At 42.7% G+C, this 20221-nt stretch overlaps 1 protein-coding gene across 2 annotated transcripts in view; it reads right to left on the bottom strand.

Moving 5' to 3' along the window:
- Positions 1–3756, bottom strand: part of RHOQ (ras homolog family member Q) — a 31896-nt gene extending 28140 nt beyond the window's left edge. For both annotated transcript variants that reach the window (XM_054024571.1, XM_054024572.1), the window contains exons 1-2: positions 3185–3756; positions 2539–2597 (exon numbers count right to left, since the gene is read on the bottom strand). In XM_054024571.1, coding sequence (XP_053880546.1) covers positions 2539–2597; positions 3185–3326 — 201 coding nt within the window. In that variant the 5' untranslated portion in view covers positions 3327–3756. The remainder of the gene's footprint in view (positions 1–2538; positions 2598–3184) is intronic.
- Between the last annotated feature and the right edge of the window lie 16465 nt (positions 3757–20221).

Genomic DNA, 20221 nt, shown 5'->3' on the forward strand with positions numbered 1-20221 from the left:
AGGAGTTGTGGGGGAGAGGGCCTGCAAAGTAATTGTAGGTGGGGTTGCGGTACTGCTGCCCTTACTTTTGTGTTGCTGCTGGCAGCGGTGCTGCCTTCAGAGCTGGGCAGCCACAGAGTGGTGGCTGATGGCCGGGAGCCCAGCTCTGAAGACAGAACTGTCACCAGCAGCAGCGCAGAAGTTAGGATGGCATGGTATGGTATTGCAATGCTTACTTCTGCACTGCTGCCTGCAAAGCTGGGTCCTAAGTCAGCAGCCGCCACTGTCCAGCCACCCAGCTCTGAAAGCAGCAGCACAGAAGTAAGGGTGGCAATATCATACTGTGCCACCCTTATTTCTGCACGGCTGCTGGTGGGGCGCTGCCTTCAGAGCTGGGCACCTGGCCAACAGCTGCCACTCTCCGGCTACCCAGCTCTGAAGGCAGGGCAGAAATAAGGGGGGCAATACCATCAAACCCCACCCCCCTAAAATAACCTTGCAACAACCCTGCAACTCCCTTTTGGGTCAGGACTGGTCTGTATAGTATAGGTTAAAGCCACACAAAAGACCAGATTTCACAGTCTGTGAGGCATTTTTCATGGCCATGAATTTGGTAGGGCCCTAGTCATGAAACATGACTTTCTGGTTTAAAAACAAACAAACCAAACAAACATCCTTCAGATATAGATATGACTTTTGCCTAGCTGGAAATGAGGCCAGTTCAAATACTTATTTCTGTTGCCTCTGCTAGTAGGAATTTTGCAATTCATTTCATGCCCATTTAAAGCATATTATATATAACTGGGTGAATAAGAACATAAGAATGGCCATACTGGGTCAGACCAAAGGTCCATCCACCCAGTATCCTGCCTACCGATAGTGGCCAATGCCAGGTGCCCCAGTGGGAGTGAACTTAACAGTAATAATCAAGTGATCTCTCTCCTGACATCCATCTTCACCCTTTGACAAACAGAGGCTAAGGACACCATTCCTTACCCATCCTGGGTAATAGCCATTAATGGACTTAACTAGATAAATTCATGGAGGTTCTCTTTTAAACCCTGTTATAGTCCTAGCCTTCACAACCTCCTCAGGCAAGGAGTTCCACAGGTTGACTGTGCGCTGTGTGAAGAACTTCCTTTTATTTGTCTTAAACCTTCTGTCCATTACTTTGCTTGTTTACTTTGAATGTTGTTTACTTTGCTTAAGATGGATGTCTGTCTGAAACATAGACTCTAGTTCAAACACTAGTTGTTGGGCTATATATAGAAATCACAGGATGAAGTCTATGGTCTGTATTATGCAGATCAGACTAGATTATCTTAACAGGGAAAAAAAAAACCTTACATATATTTGAATGAAAAACACAGTCGTCATGTCCCTTGCGGTTGGGAATTTTGGACCATTTAAAAAAGAAATTTGGCCTCAATCCTGCAGTATGCAGAGTGCCTCCTTGTGAGAGGCTCAAGACATTGCAATGTCAACCTTTATGAATTATTTTGTTTAGATAAGCCCCCCAAGCAGCTCCATGTCATTTAACTTGTAACAGTTTCTTCGTCTGCAGATTTGGAGAAAGTAGGCGTTTTTAATGTAAACTCAATAGTTATTGAAATCTTTTCTTGACATCTTAACAGATGCCACAAATATCAATACAATAATACCAGGGATCCCCTGCACTTCAAGCAGGTTTTTTTTGCTGTAAGCAGTTTTAAAATCTACAGATGGACAAAGCATCTTTCACCATAGGATTGGTATTTGGAGGCTTGCTAGCACAAATTATTCAGATTGTGCTGTTTGGGCACCAAATAAATGATTACAAATGGAAGTGGCGGAGAGTGAGAACACTTAAAATGAGGCAGTCTTTTTTATAAATTGCAAAAAACTTTTAGTTATTTAAATTTTCCTAATTAAGCATGATCAAGAGAGACTGCAATAATCTGGGTTTCTGTCAGATGAGTGTGCTTGAAAAGGAAGAGAAACAGATCTCACACTGCATAAAGCCATTCAGAATACTAATCAAAAGAGGGTTTCAAATCTAGACAGGCTACAAAAGTCATTGCAATTGTTTGGACTCAGAATGATGATTTCAGGAATTCAAGTGACGTGTTGCCATGCTGTAACAAACCGAACCAGACAAAATGCCTTCCCATAATATTAGATGATGCCATTAGCCACCAATCAGAACCCTACAGTCATGTACTTCAGTCACCAATAAGGGACTAGACAGAGAACTCAAGAGGACCTGGCCATTTAAAACTAAAAATAAAGTCTATCACAGCTGACTGGAATAAGAGTTTGATTAATGATTTTTTTTAAAACCCAACATTCCTGTTTTTATCATTGGTTTTAAAAACATGGCAACACATGGAACTTGATGGAAGCAGGTGATTATTACAAATCAGTGTAGCGAGACAGTCCAACATAAACAAACACCCCGAATTAATCAATGTGTACACACAACCATGAAAATAACTAAGCTTTGGAAAACACTTCAGGCTGGAATAATAAAAAACCTCCAGGTGTTGGATTAGCGTTTTGGCTGGATCTGAAAGTACTCACCTGTCCTGCAGTGTCATACAGCCCCAGCAGATACTGCTTCCCCCCAACCGTAACAGTGACTGTAAAAGAGGAAAAAATAAAGATGTCCCTAATAATGTTGCTAAGGGGCATACAAAGCAACCTTCTGACACAAAGGCAGAGAAGTGTTTTCAGTTATACAAGCAGACTCAACATTAAAAAAAAAAAAAAAAAAAGGAGGTCTAAAAAAAAGCTAGTACAAGAACACATCTGCAATGCACTTGGAGATGCAGAAAGAATGGGTTTAATATTTATGTCGTTTCATGTCAAGCACCCAGAGCCAGTGGCAGTCCTGTTTAAAGCCTTTCCAGGCACTTTTTAATGTTTTGGTCTTGTTCAGACATTTCTATACGCCGGCACCGCCCCCCAGCAGTTAAAGCATACTGGGCCAGGCTCCTTTGTATGTACTTTCATCTGGAAGCTCCTTTCCAAGGGGAGATGGAAGTGGGCAGGCAGGCAGGACCGGCACAGAAGGGTTAAAACCAGACTCTGTGAAGAAGGTCAAGGCAGGAGGCTCAGTGTTGGAAAATGGCAAAGTTCCGCTAAAGTTCTTCTGTTGCAGAGGAGAAGCCTCTTACTCAGCACTTCTAAGCCCCCACGTTTACTACCGATCCCGAGCGCCCCTCACCTGCATAGTGGTCAAACACGGTGGGCACATACTCCTCTGGAAACGCGTCGTTGGCGTAGCTCATCAGCAGGCAAGTTTTGCCCACGGCCCCGTCCCCCACCACCACGCATTTCAGCATGACCGTCCCGGTCCCATTGGCCATGGTTCGGGGCCAGTCGTCATTGTCAAGGGTTCAGCTGAGCTCCGAAGGGCGATTCCGCATCTTCGCCGCCCCCGGCTGCGGGTCGCTTAGCAGGCGCCGCAGCTCGCCGGAGATGGCATTTCTCCCCCGGGCAGGGCCAAATTTGGCTCGGAGGGATTTTCCTTCCTCTCGCCCCTGCCAGCTGAGCGCGATGACACAATGGATCATAAGACTTGCAGCTCTGAGAAAACAGGAACTTTGAGCAGGAAAACCAGTACAAAGCACGGCACTTTTCTCCTCTAGCCCAGGCGGCCACCCAGGTGCGAGCTCGCCCCCAGGCTGCAAGGACAAACGCCCCCGAGAGAGGGGCCAGGACAGAGCTCCCCAAAGCAAGTGTTCGGCCACTTTCCTTCCCGCCCCCTCCCCCAACTTGTCCCGGCTTCAGCCACCACTTCGGAAACCCTGCAATCTCAGACTAGCTTGATTCGGAGGGGAAAGGAGGAGCGAAGCCAAATTGCTAAAGAGCAACTCAGGGCTCCTCTCCAAAGAGCCAGCAGCTCTTAGAAACGTTCAGGGCTTTGCAAGTGCGCCCAGGGCTTCCTTCTGGGAAGGAAAAGAAAAAGGGGAATCCCTTCCTCCAATAAAACCATCGTCACATGCCCGCTGATTTGGGAGCTGATCGTCTCGTAGATGAGCTGTCTGTCTGAAAGAGGGAGTTTTAAACTAGATGGATTAGCTAGATGGATAGAGATGATGATGTACATACATATACATGAACCTATATTAAACAAGCACATTAAAATTTCATCTCTATAGAACATGAGATTATAATGTCTCATTTTCTCTCTTTTCTGCCACACACACACACACACACAGAGAGCAAAATCCTTTATCCGAAAGGGGTTGATTTTAAAAAATTACTTTTGAATTGAGAGAGCCTCCTTTCCAGTGAGTAAAAAGAAGAACAGGAGTACTTGTGGCACCTTAGAGACTAACAAATTTATTAGAGCATAAGCTTTCGTGGACTACAGCCCACTTCTTCGGATGCATATCTGTTCCCAGTGAGTGTGATTTTGACAGGTTAGAAATTAACACCAATTAATTTTCCTGTTGTGAAGAGTTGTTGGGATCTTTTCTCCCTTCCCTCCACAAAATGAGAACTTATCCTCTATGGATAAGAAGAAAACTTTTAAAAACAAAGTGGTGTCAGGTTGAAATGGGGCTGACCTGCGAACACCAGTATGAAAAGAATCAGTCAGAAAAGGAATGTTTTTTTCAGCACTGGATATATATTAGAGATGTCCTCGAACAGAAGCAAATCTGTTCTTGGGTCTGAATTTCATGACTGTGTCATGTGCATACATTCGGGACATGTGTATATGTCTGAGTCATGAAATTCAGTCCTAAATACAGATTTGCCTCTGTATGAACCCATCTCTAATATATATCCAGTGCTGAAGAAACCAGGCCTTTCATAGCTATTAAATTAAACCACAATAATCCATATATCCAAACAACCACACATGTTGGGTCTTCAAACAACAAGCAATGCCATCCAAGCTAGGGGGTGCTGCTAACTTTGCCTCAAGTTTTAAACCATCATTGAGAAGTCTGGATGCAGTGCTGAGCTGCCAAGTACTTAATACTTAACAGGGCCCTGGGATTTATTGAGTTCCCAGGTAGTATCTTGTTGGCCAACACCCTCACATTAGCTTGGCAAGAACTAATGATAAAATATATTGTATAAGACAGGGTCGGCAACCTTTGGCATGCGGCTCACCAGGGTAAGCACCCTGGCGGGCCTGGCCAGTTTGTTTACCTGCTGCGTCTGCAGGTTGGGCAGATCGTGGCTCCCACTGGCCGCGGTTCGCCGTTCCTGACCAATGGGGACCGCGGGAAGCCGCGGCCAGCACATCTCTCGGCCCGTGCCACTTCCCGCAGCCCTCATTGGCCTGGAGCGGAGAACTGCGGGCAGTGGGAGCCACGATCCGCCCAACCTGCGGATGCAGCAGGTAAACAAACCGGCCAGGCCCAGCAGGGTGCTTACCCTGGCGAGCCATGTGCCAAAGGTTGCTGACCCCTGGTATAAGAGATTATGGGTGAAACCCTGGCTTCATTAAAGTCAATGACAAAACTTCCATTGTGTCAAGTATCAGAGGGGTAGCCATGTTAGTCTGAATCTTTAAAAAGCAACAGAGGGTCCTGTGGCACCTTTAAGACTAACAGAAGTATTGGAGCATAAGCTTTCGTGGGTGAATGCCCACTTCATCACTTGCGTCTGATGAAGTGGGTATTCACCCACGAAAGCTTATGCTCCAATACTTCTGTTAGTCTTAAAGGTGCCACAAAACTCCCATTGGTGCTCAGAGTTCACCCCCTACTCAATTTTTTAAACTGCAGATTCCTTAAATGCAGGAGACCACACTGATAGTGAATTCAGTGATAGTGAAACTCAGTTACCTTTTATTTAGGCTTGGCAGAATCAATTTTTATTTTTTAATAATTTCAATTGATATCAATGTTTATTTTTAAGCATTTTTTCAATTTTTATCAAATTATATTTTCACAATTGTGCAAAATTATAAGGTTTAATTTTTTTTTCTTTTTTTATTAGTTTAAATTTTCACAGTTGAAGGAAATTATGTGGAGGTTAGACAATCATTATTTAATGACAGCAGATGTTGAGATTCAAAAAGTTAAAGCTTTATAACTATTAAACCACAAATTGTTAGTGTCACATGTCAAAGTATACACAGTAAATATCCTTCATCAAACTCTAAGAAGTACACAAGTAGCATTTTTCTTACTTTGCCTATGTGTAAATTTCAGTAATTATCGAAGGAAATATTTTTTTGCTGGTTTGTGTGTGTACAGTGAAATCAACATTTACTGATAAGAAATATAGTCCTTCTAAGTCTACTTTTTATTTTATTTATTTATTTTAAGACTTATTCCCAAATCCCTGAGCACCACACAATCATGATAAAACATACCACTTATTGTATCACAAAGCACAAATAGCCTGCCTTATCATCCAAAACTACCTGCTCTCCACCCCATCCTTATGTCAGCCCCATCCCCCCCGATAAAAGAGACTAAGGGCAGGTCTTCACTACGGGGGGGAGGGGGTTGATTTAAGATACGCAAATTCAGCTATGCGAATAGCATAGCTGAATTAGACGTATCAGAGCCGACTTACCCCGCTGTGAGGACGGCGGCAAAATCGACCTCCGCGGCTCCCCGTCGACGGCGCTTACTCCTACCTCCGCTGGTGGAGTAAGCGCGTTGATTCGGGGATCGATTGTCGCATCCCGACGAGACGCGATAATTCGATCCCCGAGAGATCGATTTCTACCCACCGATTCAGGTGGGTAGTGTAGACCTAGCCTAGGATAGCAAATGGGCCTCACAGCATATTCTGAAGGAATTAAATCCAGGCTTTGGCAGACCCAGAAGTATGGAAGCATATTCTAGAGCAGTCTGTTACCATTCCCACCCTTTTTCAACCCGGGACTGTCATCTTGAATGTCTGAGCTGACAGAACCTGCCATAGTGTCACTCACGTAGGGAAAGAGATGGTTCCTCAGGTAACTTGAACCCTATTGTTTAGGCCTTTGAAAGTCAAAGCCAACCCCTTAAACTTTACCCAGAATTCATTTGGTAACCACTGCAGATCTCAAAGCACAGGTACAATCTTCTCCTTCCGGGAAGTGTTGTATAATAAGTGGGCAGCCGCATTGCACACTAGCCAAAGTTCCAGGATGAATTCTGGAAGTCACTCCATGTGTCGTACATTGTAGTAAACTGACCTTGTAACTTTTAACTTTTGAGAAGCACCACGCACTTCATAGTGATAGTTCCTAGATAGATTAGATTAGGTGTGACAATGACCTGGGTGATCATGGTGGGGTTCAAATCCAAGAGAAAAGCCCATAACTTTTTTATTGAGCTTGCCAAAAAAAAAAAAAAAAAAAAAAAAAAAGAAAGTGCACTTAGCAACAGCTATTAGCTAGATATCCAGGAGGAGCTGGGCATTTCAACCAGACCCCAGGTTTTGAACCTGAGTAACAAATGGCCTACATATATGCCATCAGCCTAGGGTGCTTTGTGTAATTGTCATAATTTCTGACAGTTGCTTCCCCTACTCTGTAAGCATTGCTTCAGCCTCATTTGGGTTACATATCCTGAATACACCTCTACCCCGATATAACGCTGTCCTCGGGAGCCAAAAAATCTTACTGCATTATAGGTGAAACCGTGTTATATTGAACTTGCTTTGATCTACCGAAGTGCGCAGCCCTCCCCCCCCCCCCCCCCCCCGGAGTGCTGCTTTACCGCGTTATATCCGAATTCATGTTATATTGGGTCGCGTTATATCGGGGTAGAAGTGTATTTGAGGAATGCAGGCTCAGGTACTGCCTTATATGTGTATACCAATCCTGATCCTGATCCTGCAAAAGCTTGTGTGTGTGCTTAATTTTGTTCACAGGAGTAATTCCCATTTTAGTCATTTGAACTACTAACCTGCTTAAAGTTAAGCACATGGATGTGTTCGCAGGATTTGGGCCATAGTTTATTATTCGCTAAAGCACACTTAAGCTTGCAAAAGGAGTTACATCATTTATGAATCAAGCAATCAAAAAAGCAGTATTGTCCATGTAGAATGTTTAGAGCATATTATAGTTTTCCTCACAGTCAAATGAACCTCCTACATTCAAACAAAGCCCTCCTTGTCTTGTGCAAATGCCAGAAGGCAGTACGGTAATCACAAGCTCTGGACCAAACACAGGTCTAGAATTCAATCAGAAGGATTTCCTATTGTCATAAATGGTGCAAAAACTGTTTGTATTTACGAATTACAAATTAGGAATCAGACAATTACCATCCTGTTATTCTGACCAAGATTGTGTAATTCAGAAAATTATTTTAATTTCTTGCTAAATATAAAGGAAATATTGATGTACTGCTAATGTGCAGAGATGTTCAGACCATAAAATAGCTGCAGAAGTGATTTTTTTGGATATTAAAATCTACTCCATCCCAATATGTTTTCCACTATTTAGAAGAACCAGTTTTCTCACCGTTTATATGCTTTGGACTGTGTTTGCTGCACCAACTATGTTTTCATAGCATACTTCAGTATCACGGCACACCATAGTAACAGTTTCTGTTTAAATACCTATGATACCTAAAATCAGGTTCAGAGATGATGAAACATATTAGGTCATTTACAGAAGCCATCACACTGCCAGAGCATGCTTGGTCTTGACGGTGTTGTTTCTAGTTCTCTTTCCACTCTACTTTGAAGGTTACAAGCAATGGGGCTTTCACTCCTCAGGGATGACTATTTCACAACCAGAAGGGTGCAGTGTGAGGAAGGCTTCCTGATACCTATCTTAAATTTTCTCTTTATTAATTTTATCCCATTACTTCTAGTGATACCCTATTTACCACCCTAAATAATTTCCTTTCCCTCCTTGGTGCTGATTGATGGTCCTGATCTAAAGTCAGTGGGAGTCTTTCCATTGACTTTAATGGGCTTTGGATCCACTCCTGTGAGATTTAATAATTGTAGAGCTGGGTGGAAAATCTTTACGGAACCATTTTCTGTTAGACAATGCAGTTCTACTGAAGTCAAAATGCTTGGTGTCAATTTTGCCAAATTTTAATTTTGGTGGAAAACTGAGAGCAAAAGTATTGACAATGTTGAAATGCTCTGTTTTGAATTTTCTGGAATGAAATGCTTCAATTTTTCATCTTGAAATGACATTTCATTGTGAATCATTTATAAAATAATATAAAATTAAAAATGAGAAATCAAAATGAAACATCTTGATTTTCCAAAAATGAAACATTTCAATCAACCCAAAATGATTCCACCACCCAGAACTTTCTTTTGTGGAGAATTTTGGAAATTTACATTGTGACGGGTTGGATCACAGAAACCCCCGTGGGGCTGCCAACTGATGTGCCAAGACTACTTCTGCCCCTGCTTTCCCTGCCAGCTTGGGACTCCAGCACCCTGTCTTGCTGAGCCAGACACGCCAGTCTTCTCCAACACCGACCCAGGATCTGAACCACGTGCCCCAAAGCTGCAGACTTAACTGAAAGCAACTTAAGAAGTGTTCCTGTCTTTAACACTCAGATGCCCAACTCTCAATGGGGTCCAAACCCCAAATAAATCCGTTTTACCCTGTATAAAGCTTATACAGCGAAAACTCATATTTTTTTTGCCCTCTATAATACTGATAGAGAGGTATGCACAGCTGTTTGCACTCCCCAGGTATTTATACATACTCTGGGTTAATTAATAAGTAAAAAGTAATTTTATTAAATACAGAAAGTAGGATTTAAGTTTCAGAGTAACAGCCGTGTTAGTCTGTATCCGCAAAAAGAAGAACAGGAGTACTTGTGGCACCTTAGAGACTAACAAATTTATTAGAGCATAAGCTTTCGTGGACTACAGCCCACTTCTTCGGATGCGTGGGCTGTAGTCCACGAAAGCTTATGCTCTAATAAATTTGTTAGTCTCTAAGGTGCCACAAGTACTCCTGTTCTTCTTTTTAGGATTTAAGTGGTTCCAAGTAACAGCAGACAGAACAAAGTGAATTACCAAGCAAAATAAAATAAAACACGCAAATCTAAGCCTAGTACAGTAATAAAACTGAATACAGATAAAATCTCACCCTCAGAGATGTTCCAATAAGTTTCTTTCATAGACTGGACGCCTTCCTAGTCTGGGCACGATCCTTTCCCCTGGTACAGCCCTTGTTCCAGCTGAAGTGGTAGCTGGGGGATTTCTCATGATGGCTCTTCCCTTTGTTCTGTTCCACCCACTTATTTATCTTTTGCATAAGGCGGGAATCCTTTGTCCCTCTGGGTTCCCACCCCTTCTTCTCAATGGAAAAACACCAGGTTAAAGATGGATTCCCGTTCAGGTGACATGATCACATGTCACTGTAAGACTTCATTACCCACTTGCCAGCACACAGGTATAGAGGAAGACTTACAAGTAAAACAGAGCCATCTATAGTCAATCATCCTGGCTAATGGGAGCCATTAAGGTTCCAAACCACCATTAATGGCCCACACTTTGCATAACTACAATAGGACCTCAGAGTTTCATATTTCTAGTTTCAGATACAAGAGTGATACATTTATACAAATAGGATGACCACACTCAGTAGATTATAAACTTTGTAATGATACTTTACAAGAGACCTTTTGCATATTTTAGTCACATTATATTCACGCCCATCAGCATACTTTCATAAAATCATATAGAGTACAACGTCACATACATGTTTTGTTCCTAATCAGAATGAAGACAAACATTGAAATCCTTAATGAAATGGAATTTCCATCCTCCACATAGCTCTGGTTCTCAGGTCCACACTTTACTCATGGCTTAGCTAAACTACAGGAGGGACAGTTTCTCCTTTAACATTTATCATAAGGCAGTCCCTTTAGCCCCTGAACATTTTAATTGCTGGATTCCCTTGACTTGTCAAAATGCTTCTAGTAGTGAGGTGCCCAGCATTGAATGCACTGCTCCAGGTGTGATGACACCACAGTGCAGAGTGCTTATTACCTTCCAGCTCTGTGATGTGATGCTTCTGAGTATGCAGCCCAAAACTATATGGACTTTTCTGCAGCAATAATGTATGGCAAACTCCATTTTTAAGGAGTATTAATGGTATTACAGTACAGCCTAGAAGCCCTAATCAGGATCAGGGCTCCATTTCACTGGGTGCTGTTCAAACACAGAACAGAAGATAGTCCCTGCCCTGGAGAGTTTACCATCTAATTTAAGAGAAAATGCAACAAGCAGGCACAACAAACAAATGGAGAAACTGAGGACAGGGCTAAAAGTGATAGGAACATGTGTATGTATAGTAGCTACATGCCCTGCTCATGTTGTCTTCTATCACCCACAGTCTTTTCAGCATTGCTGCTTTCCAAGTTCCTCTTTCTCCCTTTGAATAACTATACTTTGGATTATTTTTCCTCACATGCATTTCTCCAGATCAAATTTCATTTTGTTATTTTCTGCCCATACATGAAACTTCTCTGGATCCTTTTCCTCTTCTGCCTTCAATGGCATTCACAACACCTCCCAGCTGAGCATCTTCTGTGAGGTTCAATAGCATGCTCTTTATCCCCACTTCTAGATCATTAATGAAAAGGTTAAAGCAGACAGGCCCTAACACTGAACTCTGATTCTACACTACTGGAGACTCTCCACTTCAGTTCAGTACTTTGTCATTTAGCATTAGCCTTTGTCTATGGTCTAACAACCTGTTGTCAATCCATGTGACAGGGTTTGTAACCAAGCCATCTTGAATTAATGTTGAGATAGCCTGACGCTGTATCAAGCATCTCAGTAAATTCCAAATAGTTTGCATCTATTGCATTCCGTTCACCCATTCATTCTTAGCAGACAAGAGGAGGGTACTGGGGACGAGGGAAGAAGAGATGGTTAGGGAGAAGAGTTTGTTGGGGATGGGAAGATGAAAGAGAGAGATGGAAGTGGAGAAACAAGGAACAGGGGAGAAATGCAACATGGAGACATGAAAGGGAAGGCAAATGAGGAAGATGGAGGAAAAGAGAATGAAAAAGAATGGCAGACACTGAAAGACGGAGGAAGAGATACAAGATAAGGAAAGAAAAACGGAAGTGGGGGAGGGGAAGGAGGATGAGAAAAAGAAGGAGCAAAGACATAGGCCTTGATTCAAGAAAGCACTTAATGGGACTTAAGCACATGCTTGAAGTTAAGCACATGTTTAAGTGCTTCCCTGATGGGGCCATAATAAGTTAGAATTTTCTTAAACAATTAGGCTGGGAAATTTCAAGGAGCCAAAGGGAATTAGGCACCTGTGTGACCTTGATATTTGGTGGTATTTGGGTGCCTAACTCCCTTGGGAAATCCCAGCATCAATAGCAATTTTCCTCCTCAAGCCAACTGGTTGGTGCAATTGCTTACAGTTCACAGCACATCTTATTGGAAAAATGTCTGTCTCACTATGGTATTTATAGGCACCAGTCACTACAGTACCTAGGCACAGAGAAGAGACCCAGTCAGGAAAAGTGTCAACTACCTTCTCTGAGGCACTTAGAGTTCTCTATACAAGGTACTTGTCTAGTCCCTATTACGATAGTGTCTGAGCACCTCACAATCTTTAACGTAATTATCCGCACAACAGATGCTGGGGTGTCTGCATTTTTATAGAGAGGGCCGAGAGGCACAGGGGTGACTTGCCCAAGCTCACAGAGGATATCTGGGGCAGAGCTTGGAATAGAACACCACTCTCCAGAATAGGAGGCTAGTGACTAACCATTAGTCCATCCTTCCTCTCTTGTCTTTGGGGGCATTAAAGGCTGTCAGCACCTTGCAGGAGGCACTTGGCCCCTTGGAGCACAGGGCTGTAAGTTCAAAAACAACAAGGAGTCTGGTGGCACCTCCCAGTCCCTATTCAAGCCCAGATTAATAGTGTTGAATTTGCAAATAAATTTTAGTTCTGCTGTTCCTCTTTGAAGTCTATTTCTGAAGTTTTTTTGTTCAATGATAGTGACTTTTAAATCTGTAATAGAATGACCAGGGAGATTGAAGTGACTGGGAGTGGCTGGCTCATTACAGAAGCAGCTTTTCCTCTCCTGGAATTGACACCTCCTTATCTATTATTGGGAGTGGACTACATCCACCCTCATTGAATTTGCCCTGTCAACACTGGTTCTCTACTTGCGAAGTAACTCCCTGCTCTCCATGTGTCAGTATATAATGCCTGCATCTGTAACTTTCACTCTATGCATCTGAAGAAGTGAGGTTTTTACCCACGAAAGCTTATGCCCAAATAAATCTGTTAGTCTTTAAGGTGCCACCAGACTCCTTGTTGTTTTTGTAGATACAGACTAACACGGCTACCCCCGCTACTTGACACCATGCAGGGCTGTAAGTGTGTGTCATATAAAGGAACAGGTAGCATGATGGTGAAAAGATGCATTTTTCTGCATCAGAGATGCCAGTAAATAGTCCTTAGCAGTGAGAAATGCCATTGGTACATGGTCAGTGCCAGTGAGATATGTAGTGGGAGTAGATTCCCTCCCTGCAGATAAGTACAGCTGTACTTAATGAGAGCTACAGAAGACAATCACTCCTGTTCACACAAACCTGGAGTAATTGGTCTTTTTGTGGGAAACTCAGAAGGTCTGTGTGGGATGGAATTCCTCTCTCCATCTTGTAGGTAGACCCCACAAGTGCAGATCAGCCTTTCTGCAGCTGTTGCTCCCATCTAACAGGCAGAGCCCCATAGAATTGGATCTGTAGAGTTCATGTCATTATGGATCTGGTGTTCCCTTCCCCAGACTACTCTGTCCCCCAAATTATTCTTTGCACAGGGCTATTCAGAGCCATCAGGCAGTCCCTCTTCACAGCATGAAGAGCTGCAGAAGCCCTCCTATGAAGTCAGCTCCTGCCCACAGAGCTCTATCCTGGGGATAAACTGGGATAGAATCATAGAATATCAGGGCTGGAAGGGACCTCAGGAGGTCATCTAGTCCAACCCCCTGCTCAAAGCAGGACCAATCCCCAACTAAATCATCCTGGTGTGAGTTTCCCTACCAAGAGAGCAAAACTGTGTGGTACTTTATTAAATGCTGTTGGGTTTCAGTATATTTTCCCCTCGATATACAGGTCTGACTCTGAGTAGCATCCATTTCATTGCTATAGTCTAACCGAGGAAAATAAACTTCTCTCCAGTGCACAAAGGTTTGTAGTCCAACCTGGCTATTATGCATCTTGGTATATAGGGCGGGAGAATGTACTAGGGTCTTGACCCCAGAACTGAGAATAGACAGGAAAAGGAGGATTTCTTGTTACAATAATGGAACAATATTTACCTGGAGAACTCTTCACTCCTTTCCATTCGCATGCATTTTTGAATGCAGCTAATCTTATTAAGGGACTGATCTTGCAAGGAGCTAAGCACCTTCTGTATCGTGATGAGCACCCTCAAATGCCACTGGCTTTGCTGAAGTTGAGGGCACTCAGCATCTTGTAGGATTAGGCTCCAAGATTGTAGGCCTCCTGTTCCCTACATCTCTGTGCTTTAGTCTGCCAAAGGAGGCCCACTTCCCAGCTGTTTCTTGTCTCAGCTGCTCCTGCATGCCATGGATCATCTCAGCGGTGACTCTTGGAGGAATGAGTCACCCAGACATTTAATTAAAAAAACAACCTTTTACAAGCCATAAAGTCCATTTGTAATATAAAGGGCGGCTGTATGGTCTGAGTGATCTTTATCTTAGACAGCGGCTTTATTCATTCGTACCAATGCAGATTGTTTCCCTTGGATGTGATTAAGTGTTTATTGTTATTAACAAATTCTGATAAAGATACCCCGCCCCCTGCAAAATAAAATAAAATAAAAATCCTAAATATGTGAAGAAGCCCTGATTATTTTCTATCTTTTCTATGTTACAGATGAGCCCAAATCAAAAGCCCAGAACAGGTTACCCCCAGACTTTTGAGAGTTTCACAGCTAAAAACAAGGTCAAACAGATAGTTTAGCATAACTACTTATGCTAAACTATCTGTTCAATCTTGTATTAAGCTGTGACACTCTGAGTACCTTTTCCAGACCTGAAGAAGAGTTGTGTGTAGCTCAATAGCTTGTCGCTCTCACCAACAGAAGTTGGAGCAGTAAAAAATACTACCTCACCCACTAAAAGAACAGGAGTACTTGTGGCACCTTAGAGACTAACAAATTTATTAGAGCATAAGCTTTCGTGGACTACAGCCCACTTCTTCGGATGCATATAGAGTGAAACATATATTGAGGAGCTATATATACACACATACAGAGAGCATGAACAGGTGGGAGTTGTCTTACCAACTCTGAGAGGCCAATTAAGTAAGAGAAAAAAAACTTTTGAAGTGATAATCAAATTACTTACACTGCAAAATAAATAATCTGTGGCAGTCCAGCTCAGAGCTCAGGTTTACAGACTCAGGCTCACAAGGCGGGCACTACTGTGCTAAAAATAGTCATGTAGATGTTCTCACTCAGGCTGGAGATTGGGCTCTGAGACCGACCTTCCTTGCTGAGTTTCAGAGCCTCAGCTCTACCCCAAGTGGAAATGTCTACATGCCTATTTTTAGCACCATAGTGTGAGCCGGAGTCTGCAGATCCAGGCTCTGAGACTCACTGCCACAGGGGTTTTCTACAGTGTAGACGTATCCTAAGAGAGGAAGCTGCCAGAAGGGTGTTGTCTGTGAGGGCCCCAGGCCTTTGGAATTCACTCTGCTTTTACCCCTCATGGTTCAAAAAGCCTGAGTGTATTGGCCCTGCAGAGCCCATGATTCTGGGCAGGAGACTGAGGAGTGCTGAGGTTGTTGGAGTCCTGAGATTTCTTTTGAGAATCTGGTGGATGAGGAGATGGTATTTTGTTCTGTTTTCTTGCTGACTGGCTGTTTAATGTTGGGTGGAATTTGCTGCTGTTTTGCTATTATCTTTATCGTTATGAATTCTATTTTTAATGGCTGTCAGGAAGCTCAGTGCCAGGCATAAACAGGCATCATATAAATTCATGAAACAAATAGATATAGACAGAGGCAATCTCTGGCACACATAAGAAACTGTGTGCGGCCTCAAACCAAGGGCTAGATTTTCAACAGAACCCAGCTCCCATTTAGGAACCTAACAAGCTACCAGATTTTCCAAAGTACTCAGCACCCAGCAGTCCCATTTTGGGCAGATTGTCAAAAAGAACTCAGATGGGTTCTTCTGAAAAACTAGCCACTTATTTTGTGATTAAATGGGAACTGAGCTTTTTTGAAAATTTGGCCCCAAATGCATATAGAGGGAGGATGGTCTTATAGCTAGGGCATTGGTTGGGGGATCTAAGTTAGGAGACCTAAGTTCTATTCCTATCTCTGTCACAAGCCCACATTCAAGCTTCTCACTTATGGTATGTCTACATTGCAATTAAACACCTGTGTCTGGCCTGTGTCAGCTGACTCATGCTGGGGCTGTGGGACTGTTTAATTGTTGTGTAGACATTGAGACTCGGGCCGGATCCTGAGCTTCAGGACCCTCGCTCCTCACAGTATCCCACACCTACGCCCAAATATCTACACCACAATTAAACAGCCCCTTAGCCTGCACTCTGTGAGCTCTAGTCACTGACATGGGCCAGTCACGGGTGTTTAATTGCAGTGTATATAAACCTTTAATTCCTCAGTCTTCATCTGTAGAATGGGAATAATATTCTTGAACATCTCAGGGAAGGACAAGCTACATTAACGTTTGGGTGCAATGAGATACTACGGTGGTGAATTCGTAGAAAAGTCTCTGAAGCAATTAATTAATTTTAAAATGAAATTCTTAAAGCTACAACATACAAAAGGAGTTACTGTTGAGTCAACTGTCAATATCATGACACGTTTGGATTAATGATGAAATACCTCAATAGTTGAGGTATTCAAGAATTCAATTGTTTCAAATGCATTTGGGTGCCCAAAAGCATACTGCTTCCAAATCCATTGCTGCTGGTGTCCCTTGAAACATCCTCAGAAAGTGGCAATCTATAGCTCGTCATAGAGCAGTAACAGCAAAGAGCTCAAGGAGATAAAAGTGCTACTGTAGGAATCACTAAACACTATTACTATGCTTGCTTCATAGTAATAGACCATTGGACAAAATTCAGCCCTGATGTAAGTCAGTGGAGTTTCACCTGATTACACCAAGCCTGAATTTGGCTCTTTAAGAGGGATCCAGAAGAAACACATATTGGTTTAGAAAAAGACTATGGCCTTATTTCTGTAGAGCACTATTGGGGGGCACAAAAGGTGTTCAGGAATACACCACCTCAACACTTCTCACATCGAGGGCACAGCACATTTATTCAACCTTGCCTTCACTAATACAAACACAGAGCAGTGTGTACATATTAAAAAAGCTCCAAACCCTACTAAAACAAAACACTCCACTCTCCTTTGAGGGAGAGATCAAACCACATAGGGCAGAGGTTAGCCATGTTGTATAATGCACCATTGGTAGGTGCTCAGATACTATGATAATAAGGTGGTAATAAGAACCTGAATAACGTAGAATCAAACAGTGGGGATCTATGTGAACACAAACAAATAGATGTAGGTGGAATGAAATAAATTTCATGCCAGATGTTAACAGGCCACAATTCTGCAAGCACTGATATATGTGGCTAACTTACACATGAATAGTTCCATTTTGTCTTGATGATAGATGTCTTCTACTGCATCTTTAGGAAGAGACACATCACATAGCCACATGGAACAAGTTATACAATATTCCCTGGGTAAATGTTAGGTGATTAGAACTGGGCAAAATATTTGTCAGAAAAGTGTTTTTCCTCCATCAAATTATGCCCCTTTTCTGAGTTCACAAAACCTTAAATGAAACTGAATGTCATTTAATAAACATTTACATTTTTGAAAAAAAAAGTCTCATAAAATTTGTTTTTACTAAAACGAAGTGGAAAAATTTTGGGATAAATGCTTGTTACTTTTTGAATTTCAAACTTGTTGTTTTTTTATTGGTCACATAAGTCACATTGTATTGATTCTGGTTACATGATTTCCCAGCCTGTAGTCAGGAAGGTGAGCAGAAGCCATTTTTTTTTACTCACTTTCTCAGAGGAAGGAGCTGCATCTTGTGCCTCCCTGACTGGCTCCTGTTTTAGGATTCTAATGCATCCTCACAGGCTGTAGGATGAAAAGATGCTCTCTGAGTGAAAGGAACCATTGTAGGACTAGATGAGGAAACCAATGCAGTAGAGGAGGATTGCCCATGTCAGCTGCCTCCTCCACATTGGCACCCTGACACAAGCATTACTAACTGCACAATGTCAGCCTCTGGCTGCCGGTGGCAGAATGCACCGGTGGCAGAATGTGAACACTTTAAATGACATCTTCATTTTTAAAACAAAAAACATTTTGATGAAAAAAATTTGTTCAAAATGTTTTAACCATCTCTAGTAAACACACATTGGAGAATATTTGTGTAAAGTGAACTAAGAATTAGTATTCCCCCAGCTGTCTGTATCTTGTCATAGTCTTAGTTTGTAAGCTCTTTGGATCAAGGACAATCTTTTTGTTCTGTATTTGTACAGAACCTAATCCAATGGGGTCTTGATCCATGTCTGCGGTGTCTAGGCCCTACTAATGATAATCCCAAATATTTACACTAAACCCTGATTTGGATAATGATGTTCAACTTCTCAAGGAACAGAAGTGTATCCAATGACCATTTGCCCCAGCAAAAAAAACCCCATGCACCTTGAATTTCGAATAGTGAATACCAGCAATGCCTACATACTTGCTTGCATACAATCTGCTAAACAAAGGTTATTTGCTGAAGGTATTGGGTGAATTATTTTGAAGAACAACTATATGAGTTAAAATTGTAAACTGCATGTGGACAACTCACAGAACTCCTTGACTGAGGTATGTGTTGTGAGTTGTTTGCTCAGCTCTATCATTCAACCAGCCACATTTGGGTGAAAGTTGATTCCCCAATAGAAAGCCAGAGTAACCTGGTTTTACACAGGTGCCATGCAGGAGGGTTGAGCAAGTGTAATGCACCTCCATCTTGGGACCAGTACGATACAGAGTTCTAGCCCAGCTCCTCCTCTGTGGACATTACTTCTGCATATAGGGTAGAATGTCTGCTGAAGTTTCTCTGCCCCACTGTGTGGGATAATGGGGCCATTGGATATAGTGTGACCTCTGCCCTGGCCCACCCCCATCCTCTATTAGTCTATGCGAGGCCAGTGCAAAGACTCCATGAGGGTGCATTCTTCTCCCCCCTGAATGATATATGTCTGTGATTCTAATTTTGGAGCTCTCTCTTGATTGACCTGCTTCCTCCCCCTGTGTCTCCTCACATCATGTCCTGCTATAGTTGCCACCATCTCTCCTTTGTTCTCTCACTTCAGCCTGCTGTTGCATTTCCTTCTGGAATGTTTGTATACTGCATTTAACAAAATATTTGCTTCTCCCCCTCTCTCCATTTTACCCACACATCAGATGGCTTCATGCTACTAGGGGTGAATGCTTCCAGTGGTGCCAGTCAAGGCTAAGCTGAGGGCCACATGAATGCAAAAGAGAAGCTTTGGTTGGCTGAGAATTTAGGTGGGTACATGTGAGCTACTCCCACAGCCAAGCTAGGTTAGGAATCACACTGGAAAAGGGGTGGGAACAGGAGGTATTTAGGAAACAGCATGTTTGTGGGGTGTGGGGGTTGCAGCAGAGGGAGGATGTTGTTTTTTTTACAGTAGGGCCTAGAGGCCCCACCTGCAACTGAGGCACCATTGTACCAGAAACTATATAAACATAGTAGGAGGCAGTCGGGGCAGGGACAAAACAAAGGCACGGAGAGAGGTGAAATGATTTTCCCAAGGACACAAGAGCATGCAATAGCACTCAGGTCTCCTGCGTCTCTGTCTAGTTCCCTATCCAGCAGATCATGCTTCCTGTCTGTGTGGGTATCTTTAGGTCCCTCAGCCTTCCACCCTCACACAGATCCAATCTTCTGCCCCTCACCTTCCCTCAGATAGTCCAATATTGCCAACCCTTCTTGTTCTATCATGAGTCTCATGCTAGTTGTTTTTCTTAAAGCCCCAGCTCCTGGAGTCATATGATTTCATAAGAATCTGAGCTTCCTTTTTTTAATGACAGTTTCTAGCCCTTGTGGTTGTGGAGAAAAGATTGAAATTATGAACCCAAAGGCTCAAAAGCAGAAGACAAATAAAAAGAACCCAAAATATATCATTTTAATCCAGTCTCATGCTGTTTTAGAGCCTGATTCATGATTTTGAATGTTCGGGGCTGGCAGAATTACTAGACCCAAGACGTTGAAAACATTGGCTTAACGTTGCATGAG

This window comes from Malaclemys terrapin, chromosome 3 (genome assembly GCF_027887155.1).
Source record: "Malaclemys terrapin pileata isolate rMalTer1 chromosome 3, rMalTer1.hap1, whole genome shotgun sequence".
Lineage (NCBI taxonomy): Eukaryota > Metazoa > Chordata > Testudines > Emydidae > Malaclemys > Malaclemys terrapin.